The following is a 10,512-nucleotide window of genomic DNA, read 5'->3' as shown; positions in this document are numbered from 1 at the left end:
TCATTGGGTACTAGGTTAATTTCATCATCATTTCATCATCATCATCATTTGAATCAGTGTTCAATCATCATCAACAAAATCCACATAATGTTCTAATTCACGTGTCAAAAACCCGCAGACAGAGGTCGTGGTTTTGCTCCTCCATTGAACTTGATTAATATGGACACTAATTAGAAAAGAACTCCCCTCACCTGGTATTTAGTCTAATTGAAAGGAAAAAACTAAAACCTGCAGACACTAGGCCCTCCATGGAATGGGTTTGAGACCCATGTACTAATTAGAGGATGATATTTAAATAAGAGAAAAATTAAATCTCTGGCTCAACAAGCCATTGAGACCTTGCTACTGTCGAGCAGTGGTTTGTTTGCAGAAATTCCCCCTTTTATTAAGTTTCAATGTCCATTTTGTTTTGCTCAGCCTGCTGTAGCTCATGTGCTAGCCTGGCCTAGTACCATTTGCTTATGTCGAATGAAGACCGCTGACAGTGGAACATAATCACAGATTCATTGGGACGAGAACAAGGAGACTCAAGGAGGTGCACTAGACTCTCTAGTGTTAGCATTGAGGCGGTGTGCCTAGTAGGAGTCCACTGTGTGCAGCTCACCCTGCACTAACATAAATAACATGACAATATCTACTTCTGCTAAGCTTCCCAGAAAGCAATGAAAACAAGCAAGCATCCCTACAAAAGTCCTCAAAATAGCCCACGTTAACATATGTAGCCAAAAACAAGTTCATAAAATGAATAACTTGCTAGAAACAGATGACATTCATATTCTGACTATCTCTGAAACTCACTTATGATACCTTTGATGATACAGTGGTAGCAATACAAAGTATAACATTTAAGAAAAGACAGAAATGCCAGTGGTGGGGTGTTGCTGTTATATCAGAACCACATTCCTGTGAAAGCTTAGAGAGGACCTCATGTTAAATACTTATGAAGAATATGGCTACAGGTTCATCTGCCTCATCTAAAGTCCTTCTGGTGGGAAGCTGCTATAGACCACCAAGTGCTAACAGTCAGTATATTGATAACATGTGTGAAATGCTTGATAATGTATGTTGATATCAACAGAGAGGTATATTTTCTGGGTGATTAAATATTGACTGGCTTTCGTCAAGCTCCCACTCAAGAAAAAGCTTCAAACTGTAAGGTTGACTGTCAACCTGAACCAGTTGCAGGCACTGGTTACAGTTTGAAGCTTTTGAGTGGCAGCTGATGAAAGCCAGTCAAATTTAAACCAACATGTATTGATCACATCATACTAATGCTGGAGAAATGTGCTTGAAAGCAGTATCCAGATCCATTGGATGTAGTGATCACAAATATAGTAGCCATATCTAGGAAAACCAAAGTTCCAAAGGCTGGGACTAATAATAGTGATAAAGAGTCATACATTTTTAACATAAACATACATATTTAGCCTACTAGAAAGTGGTGCCCTCAACCTAGAGGAAGCAAAAGTCATTCTGCTCCCTAAGAATAGTAAAGCCCCCTTTACTGGCTCAAATAGCCAACCAATCAGCCAGTAACAATCTTAGAAATGTTTTGGATTGTTTTTGTTGACCAGATACAATGCTATTTTACAGTAAATAAATGACAACACTTTCAGCACGCTTATAGGAAGGACATTCAATAAGCGCAGCAATTACACAAATGACTGATGATTGCCTGAAGAAATTGAGATTGAAAAGAATGTGTTTGTTAGACTTCAGTGAGGATTTTGACATTATCGATCATAGTCTGCTGCTGGAAAAACGGATGGCTTTACATCCCCTACTATATTTTGGATAAAGAGCTACCTGTCTAAACAGACACAAGAGGTGTTCTTCAATGGAAGCCTCTCAACATAATCCAGGTCAAATCAGGAATCCCCAGGGAAGCTGTCTAGGCCTCTTACTTTTTCTCCAATTTACATTTCAATTGCTGTAGTAGCTGACGTGTATAGTGTTGAGTCATCCGCATACATAGACACACTGGCTTTACTCAAAGCCAGTGGCATGTCATTAGTAAAGATTGAAAAAAGTAAGAGGCCTAGACAGCTTCCCTGGGGAATTCCTGATTTGACCTGGATTATGTTGAAGAGGCTTCCATTGAAGAACACCCTCTGTGTTCTGTTAGACAGGTAGCTCTTTATCCAAAATATAGTAGGGGATGTAAAGCCATACGTTTTTCCAGCAGCAGACTATGATCGATAATGTCAAAATCCTCACTGAAGTCTAACAAAACACATTCTTTTCATCATCAATTWCTCTCAGSCAATCATCAGTCATTTGTGTAATTGCTGCGCTTATTGAATGTCCTTCCCTATAAGCGTGCTGAAAGTCTGTTGTCAATTTRTTTACTGTAAAATAGCATTGTATCTGGTCAACAAAAAACAATCCAAAACATTTCTAAGGATTGTTAACTGGCTGATTGGTTGGCTATTTGAGCCAGTAAAGGGGGCTKTACTATTCTTAGGGAGCAGAATGACTTTTGCTTCCCTCTAGGTCTGAGGGCACACACTTTCTAGTAGGCTAAAATGTATGTTTATGTTAAAAAATGTATGACCTCTTATACACTATATATTAGTCCCAGCCTTTGGAACTTTGGTTTTCCTAGATATGGCTACTATATTGTGATCACTACATCCAATGGATCTGGATACTGCTTTCAAGCACATTTCTCCAGCATTAGTAATGATGTGATCAATAYATGTTGGTTTAAATATTGACTGGCTTTCAWCAAGCTGCCCACTCAAAAAAAAGCTTCAAACTGTAACCAGTGCCTGCAACCTRGTTCAGGTTGACAGTCAACCTTACAGTTTGAAGCTTTTTCTTGAGTGGGCAGCTTGACGAAAGCCAGTCAATATTTAAATCACCCAGAAAATATACCTCTCTGTTGATAYCACATACATTATCAAGCATTTCACACATGTTATCAATATACTGACTGTTAGCACTTGGTGGTCTATAGCAGCTTCCCACCAGAATGGACTTTAGATGAGGCAGATGAACCTGTAGTCATATTACTTCATAAGTATTTAACATGAGGTCCTCTCTAAGCTTTACAGGAATGTGGTTCTGAATATAAACAGCAACACCCCCACCACTGGCATTTCTGTCTTTTCTTAAATGTTATAACTTTGTATTGCTACCACTGTATCATCAAAGGTATAATCTAAGTGAGTTTCAGAGATAGTCAGAATATGAATGTCATCTGTTTCTAGCAAGTTATTCATTTTATGAACCTTGTTTCTTAGGCTACATATGTTAACGTGGGCTATTTTGAGSACTTTTGTAGGGATGCTTGCTTGTTTTCATTGCTTTTCTGGGAAGCTTAGCAGAAGTAGATATTGTCATGTTATTTATGTTAGTGCAGGGTGAGCTGCACACAGTGGACCTCCTACTARGGCACACCGCCTCAATGCTAACACTAGAAGTCTAGTGAACCTCCTTGAGTCTCCTTGTTCTCGTCCCAATGAATCTGTGATTATGTTCCACTGTCAGCGGTCTTCATTACAAACATAAGCAAATGGTACTAGGCCAGGCTAGCACCATGAGCTACAGCAGGCTGAGCAAAACAAATGGACATTGCAAACTTAATAAAAGGGGGAAATTTCTGCAAACAAACCACTGCTCGACAGTAGCAAGGTCTCAATGGCTTGTTGAGCCAGAGATTWAATTTTTCCTCTTATTTAAATCATCCTCTAATTAGTACATGGGTSTCAAACCCATTCCATGGAGGGCCTAGTGTCTGCAGGTTTTAGTTTTTTCCTTTCAATTAAGACATAAATAACCAGGTGAGGGGAGTTCCTTTCTAATTAGTGTCCATATTTAATCAATCAAGTACAATGGAGGAGCAAAAACCCACAGACCCTCTGTCTGCGGGTTTTTGACACGTGAATTAGAACATTATTGGATTTTGTTGATGATGATTGACACKGATTCAAATGATGATGATGATGAAATGATGATGAAATTAACCTAGTACCCCCAAACCAATATTCTATTTTTTCCGATTTTATAGTTGTCCTGGTCATATTTCCTCCTTGTGCTATTTTTTCTGTCCTTCAGGCCATGTCTTCAACATGCCCCATGACAATGTGAACGCCTGCAAGGAGGTGTTTGGGAAGCTCAAGGACAACCACATGATGTCCCCCACGCTGATCCAGATCGACCGTGCCAACCCCTGGTCTGTGTGCAGCGCAGCCATCATTACAGACTTCCTGGACAGAGGCCACGGTCAGTCAGCCACTCAGCTCGGTCTCTGTCAATTGCAGCTGTTGTGCGTGTGCGTGTGTGTGTGTGAGTTCTGCCAGTTCTGCCTGTGTAAATTATAGCTGTCATACAAATGTATATATACCCCCCCCCCCTTCTCCTTTGAAAAACATCAGGCTTTGTTCTCACCCTTGCAGCAAATCTAAACAGTTTGAACTATTGGAGTTCTTAAACGAGGTCATGCAATTAGCAGTAATAGCACTGGCGAGTTCATGGGCCTCTCATTCCCAATACTGTCCCTGTTCAACGTCTGCATTAGCTGACTGACGTATAAGGAGTGCTTGTTTAATGTTGCACAGGTTTTTTGCACAGGTATTGCACTTATTTGGGCTGGAAAAGATGATTATGTAATGGTTTACAAATCTTGAAWAACTCTGATTAAGAGGAGTGAAGACTGCTTTGTTCAACTGCAAAGGCATGTTGAATAACAGTGCAGAGACATTGCTTCATACGACAACACCTGTCACTCTTGAGCAGATATAAACCATAAAAATTGTCTTCAGCCTGGCTGGCTTTGCACGGCTGATATCTTGACACTGTGGTTGTTTTTCTTAAAAAGGGGACTGTCTTCTGGATCAGCCCCAAAAGCTGCTGGCTCTGCCYGAGAGCCTCCCAGGCACCAACTACAGCCTCCACCGCCAGTGTGAGCTGGCCTTCGGTACGGGCTCCAAGCCCTGTCCCTACATGCAGCCCTGCTCCAAGCTGTGGTGCACGGGCAAGGCCAGAGGCCAGCTGGTCTGCCAGACACGTCATTTCCCCTGGGCCGATGGCACCAGCTGTGGCAACAGTAAGCTCTGCTTCCGAGGGGTGTGCACCGACAAGAACAACACCACTAAGACCAAGGTGAGCACACTCACTGTCTGTGTTCTGATCTGCTTAGTTATTACTATTGATGTAGATGTTGGTAGAGACTGATCTCACAATGAATACAATGATTTCASAATCTAACAACAATGAAACATCTATATCTTAATAATAATATGTACTGGAACCTCTATTTCTAAATGTATACTAGAATGTAACTATAGGCTCTACATGTAATATAGACTGCAGGTTCTAAATGTGTGTGGTTCTCCTACAGGTGGACGGTGGATGGGGGGGGTGGGGTGTGTATGGGTCGTGTTCCAGAACCTGTGGAGGAGGAGTTCAGCTGGCCAAAAGAGACTGTAACAACCCTGTTCCAGAATATGGAGGGAAATACTGCAAAGGACTCCGTGTGAAGTATCGCTCCTGCAATTTGGACATCTGCCCAGAATCAGGTAGAACTCATTGTGAAGTTTTAAATAATCCTTAATTAAACGATTTTGAAAACTGGAAGCATTTTGCTTCTTTACCACAAGAAATAAGATTTGCTGACATGCTAATATGTAAAAATATGCTAAATGAAACCTGAGTGTGAAACAAATGTCCCACTTTAAAATTACAATTTGACGTGTTAAAGAAAGACACAAGTCCTTGGTAAAGCTTATATAAAAGCTTCAGAAATCATTCATAAGCAAATGTTATGTTATATGAACAGTCGCAAAAGGTCATGTCACATTTGGCAAAGTASCAGATGTAATCAACATGTTTCAGTGCACCTGTCCGACAATAAAACATCTTATTCTTTTACTTTTCATGTCAAGCGTGTATGTAGTGCTCATGAAGACTTTATGCATGTCCTATAAAGCCTTTATACGTTGCTTCATTAAAGGATGACCCACATTTTTTTTTAATAGATGTGTACTCGTATGGATCCACGTTACTAATAAGCATACAATCCATAGGCAAAAGCTTCCGTGAGGAGCAGTGCGAGGCGTTCAACGGATTCAGCCTCAACACCAACAGGCTCTCAGCGTCTGTGGTGTGGGTCCCCAAATATTCTGGAGTGTCACCCAAGGACAAGTGCAAGCTCATCTGCAGGGCCAATGGAACAGGCTACTTCTATGTCCTTGCTCCAAAGGTGAGTACCTGCAGACTGCAGTAGCAACCTGCTGAAGAATGTTGAGAAAGGCTGTTGAGAAATTAACTTCTCCTGACCTGCAGTAACAGATTGCACCAACAAACAACAAACGGTAACACTTTACTTGACACCCAGTGTCATAACACATTATCACACGGTCATAACCATGTCATAATATGTCATAACAGCTGACATAACTTGTCATAACCTGTCATAATATGGTCATAACACTGTCATGACATATATTTACACCTGTTGTGACATATATTTAGTTATTTCATGGCTGGTTATGACACTTACATAAGAGTGTCAAAACCCACATTTAATCAAATTAGTTTGTTCCCCTGCCAAGAAGTTTCCTTTCGTTTAAAGTTTGTTTCTTAAATCCTTTGTTGTAATGAATTCTTAACAGTCATGTTTTTTCATCATATTTTAAATAACTTAATGTCATGAAGCATTATGACCTGTGTCACTTTACTTGGACTAAGAAAATACACTTTATGACTCTGTCAAGAAGCATTATGACCGTCATAATCATATAAGCCAGATAGGCCTGTCACGTACATGCCCTTATGTCAGTGATCAGTCAAAAAGAGGGTGTCTTGTCCTGCTCCTGATATCTGCTCCTGCATTAATCCCAGTCATCAGCAACAGAGCATTGGGGTCAGTGCATGTCTGACAATGATATTTTGAAAATTATATTATATAAACATTAAACATATATTAAACATTAAACATAAACATATAAACATTATATAAACACTCTTAGGTAGGTGTCATAACCAGACATAAAATAACACAATATATGGTCACAACAGGTGTAAATATATGTCATGACAGWGTCATGACCATATTATGAYATGGTTATGACYGTGTCATAACGTGTTATGACGCTGGGTGTCAAGTGAAGTGTTACCCAACAAACACTGTCTGTCTCACATTTGGTGAYCTAATGACAGGTGGCACTGTCAATGAAGAGCTAAGCGCAATGTTGTAGGCTACAACCATCGTAACCAAACTAAGGCATAAGTCATGTTTTTCTGAAGAGTGTGAAGAAGGAATGCCAGTCAGGAAGCTTGATTACAGTCACTTAGCCTGATATAGAGAGGTGTAAGAGAGAGAGAGAGAGAGAGACGAGGAGGAGGGACGAGAGAGGGAGAGAGAGAGAGAGAGAGAGAGAGAGAGAGAGAGAAGAGGAGAGAGAGAGAGAGAGGGACGGAGAGCGAGAGAAGGAGAGAGAGAGAGAGAGAAGAGCAGAGAGAGAGAGAAGAGGAGAGAGAGAGAGAGAGAGAAGAGGAGAGGAGAGAACGTGTCGCCTTTACAGCTGTTGTTGTCGGCAAGTATTTACACAGCCAACCAACCAAGCAGTGAAACAAGCTTTTATATCAATACATACCAGACCTCTCTTTCCCTTTGAGCACTGATATTTGTATTGCTTGTTTGCTGTGCTGTCCTTAGATGGTCCAGATAGTTGCTGGATAGAAAGTGTGGATCCATTTGTGGTCTTTTAGAATGGAATCTCTCTCTCTCTCTCTCTCTCTCTCTACTCTCTCTCTCTCTCTCTCACATGCGCACGCATGTACACATGCACGCACACACACCAGAGCTCAACATTAACGCTTTTCCGGGACAAGTAAAAAAAAGTTGGGCAATAATAATATAGATATGAGTCAGTTCAAAAATCACAATATCTAACAATTACTCCAATCAGAATTGGATCATTGTCCTCTGGGTGCGAAGTATTGCTGTTCTCCCAATTTCTGCAGAGCGYATCAAGTAGRATTGTATTGCATTGACAGGAGCGGTCCTTCAAACAKTCCCGGTTGCAAGCTTTTGAGATCAAGGCACAGAGCCGAGTGTAGCTGTGTCTGCACATATTGATATTCCTTACTAATTAGTGAGTTATTTGCACAGTTATGACACATTTTTGGTCAGCAACAGAGTTTGTACGGTCATGGAAGTCCTGGAAAAGTTATGGTGTATGCATGTGCAYGTGTGCCAGTGAGAGGCCCTAGCCTATAGGCCCTAGCCTATAAAAAAAATGATAGACTACAGGCTAATTAGATAGCTAATTCAACACATATCGTGTAGCCTGGCTAGTTATGTCAAYAGTTAACTATTTAGCTATTAGCATGTATTAATGTCATTGGCAAGTCCAATGTCCCTTAAAACCTTCTACTGGCACACTGCAAATGGCYGGCATACAGTTGATGAATGGGTGCCTTAATAAACCAATGCTWTGTACTCCGGTTGTAAAACTGTCTCTCCAGCGCTGAGTATTGGGAGCTGAAAAGAGAAATCTGACACTGTTGGAAAGCTGGGATTCCCCTCTAGTCAACATTGGCTTTAAAATATATTCMTAGAATTGACAATCTCCCATGCTGTTAATAGATATCCCCTGAAACCTGAATGTAAACATGYCTTAGTTAGTTAMCTTGCTTTGAAGTAACCTACTTTAGCCATTTGCCACCTGATTCTTTGAAATAGGAAATWATTTTATTAAAGACATAAAAAGTATTTYGTTGTAATTGTAACCCTAATGTTGCAATCATCCTTGAGAAGAGACTTAAAGGCCCAGTGCAGTCAACATTATTTGTTTTACATAGTTTTATCAGCTGATATAAAGCAAACACTGTAAAAGTGTGAAAATAATTGCTCAGTGTTATTTCCTGATAGTTGCTGGTTGAAAATACAATCTAATCAGCAGGTTTGCATTGGCGGGAGTTTCGGCTTTCCATGGTGACATCACCATGCAATAAATTGGTTAATAGACCAATAACAAAGAGAGTTCCAAACCTCCCTGCCAATAACAGCTGGTATTCAGTTTTCCCATCCCCACTCAGACCACTCCCAAACAGTCCTAGCAAATTGCTAAAAAGAGACTTTTGCCCATTTTAGTAGAAATCTGTTACAGTAAGGTCCTTAATTGTTACGCAGAAATGATTTGATATTGCTATAAAAGGGCTGCATTGGGCCTTTAAAGGGGCAATGTYGTATTTTGAGACAGTCTTGAATCTGCAAAGAAGCCAGTAGGCAGAGGGTAGCCTACATTTTTGTCTGATTTTCTGTGTGCTAATAGGCATAATAATGATAATGCTACATTCTATTTTGTAAAGTTGTTCCATGCATCAYACAACACTATTTCCAGTTACCTTTTTGGCGCATTGTGTTACAGACCATTTTTTGACTTTAGCTTTCGGACAAGTAAAAAATATTTTCCGAAGGACAAGTTCATGTCAAGCCCTGCACGCACACTCACACACGCACTCACACACGCACGCACACCCTCACACAAGCACACGCACACACACACACACAAGCCCGCTTCCTCTCACTAATATATTTCTCAAAATCTACTCACACCTACAGGTTGTTGATGGAACACCCTGTTCTCCCGACACCTCTGCAGTGTGTGTCCAAGGGAAATGTATCAAGGCGGGCTGCGACGGCAAGCTCAGCTCCAATAAGATTCAGAAGATTGCCGTGTCGGTTCTTCACCGCTAGGTAGTTGTCGTCGTAACCATGGCCCTGAGCCACGCTGCCGGATGTCGATGTTGGACGCTCCCACAGGCAACATCACCACAAAGTTTAGCCATGTCTGAAAAAAAATGATGGTGAATTAAAGTATGGTGACAAAGTCTGGTGACACAAATTATGATGAATAAAAGTATGATGACAAAAGTATGGTGACACAAAGTATGATGAAAAAAGTATGATGACATAAGTATGGTGCATAAAGTATGATGACATAAAGTATGGACATAAAGTATGGTGACATAAAGTATGTGCATAAAGTATGATGAGTATAAAGTATGGTGACAAAGATACATAGATTGGTACATAAAGTATGGATGACATAAAGTATGGTTACAAAGTATATTGACATAAAGTATGGTACATAAAGTATGATGAATAAGGTATGTAAACATAAAGTATGATGACAAAAGTAGGTGACACAAAGTATGATGACATAAAGTATGTACATAAAATGATGACAAAAAGTATTGGTGACACAAAGTATGATGAAAAAAGTATGATGACATAAGTATGGTGCATAAAGATGATGACAAAAGTATGATGACATAAAGTATGATGACATAAAGTATGGTACATAAAGTATGATGACATAAAGTATGGTGACAAAAGTCATGATGACATTAAAGTTATGGTACATAAAGTATGATGACATAAAGTATGGTACATAAAGTATGGTGCATAAAGTATGATTGAATAAAGCAAGAAGATTCTTGTATACATTTGAGAAAGCAATACTGTGTGCTGGGTCACTTACATGGTGTTGGTGAACA

At 40.1% G+C, this 10,512-nt stretch overlaps 1 protein-coding gene across 1 annotated transcript in view; it reads left to right on the top strand.

Annotated features, from left to right (window-relative positions):
• Positions 1–10,512, top strand: part of LOC111949872 (A disintegrin and metalloproteinase with thrombospondin motifs 15) — a 26,403-nt gene that overhangs the window by 13,049 nt on the left and 2,842 nt on the right. Inside the window, exons 3-7 of the mRNA XM_070433850.1 lie at positions 4,060–4,227; positions 4,823–5,106; positions 5,345–5,522; positions 6,030–6,205; positions 9,575–9,694. Coding sequence (XP_070289951.1) covers positions 4,060–4,227; positions 4,823–5,106; positions 5,345–5,522; positions 6,030–6,205; positions 9,575–9,694 — 926 coding nt within the window. The remainder of the gene's footprint in view (positions 1–4,059; positions 4,228–4,822; positions 5,107–5,344; positions 5,523–6,029; positions 6,206–9,574; positions 9,695–10,512) is intronic.

Source organism: Salvelinus sp. IW2-2015, linkage group LG22 (genome assembly GCF_002910315.2).
Source record: "Salvelinus sp. IW2-2015 linkage group LG22, ASM291031v2, whole genome shotgun sequence".
Lineage (NCBI taxonomy): Eukaryota > Metazoa > Chordata > Actinopteri > Salmoniformes > Salmonidae > Salvelinus > Salvelinus sp. IW2-2015.
This window is presented reverse-complemented; position numbering and strand designations above follow the sequence as displayed.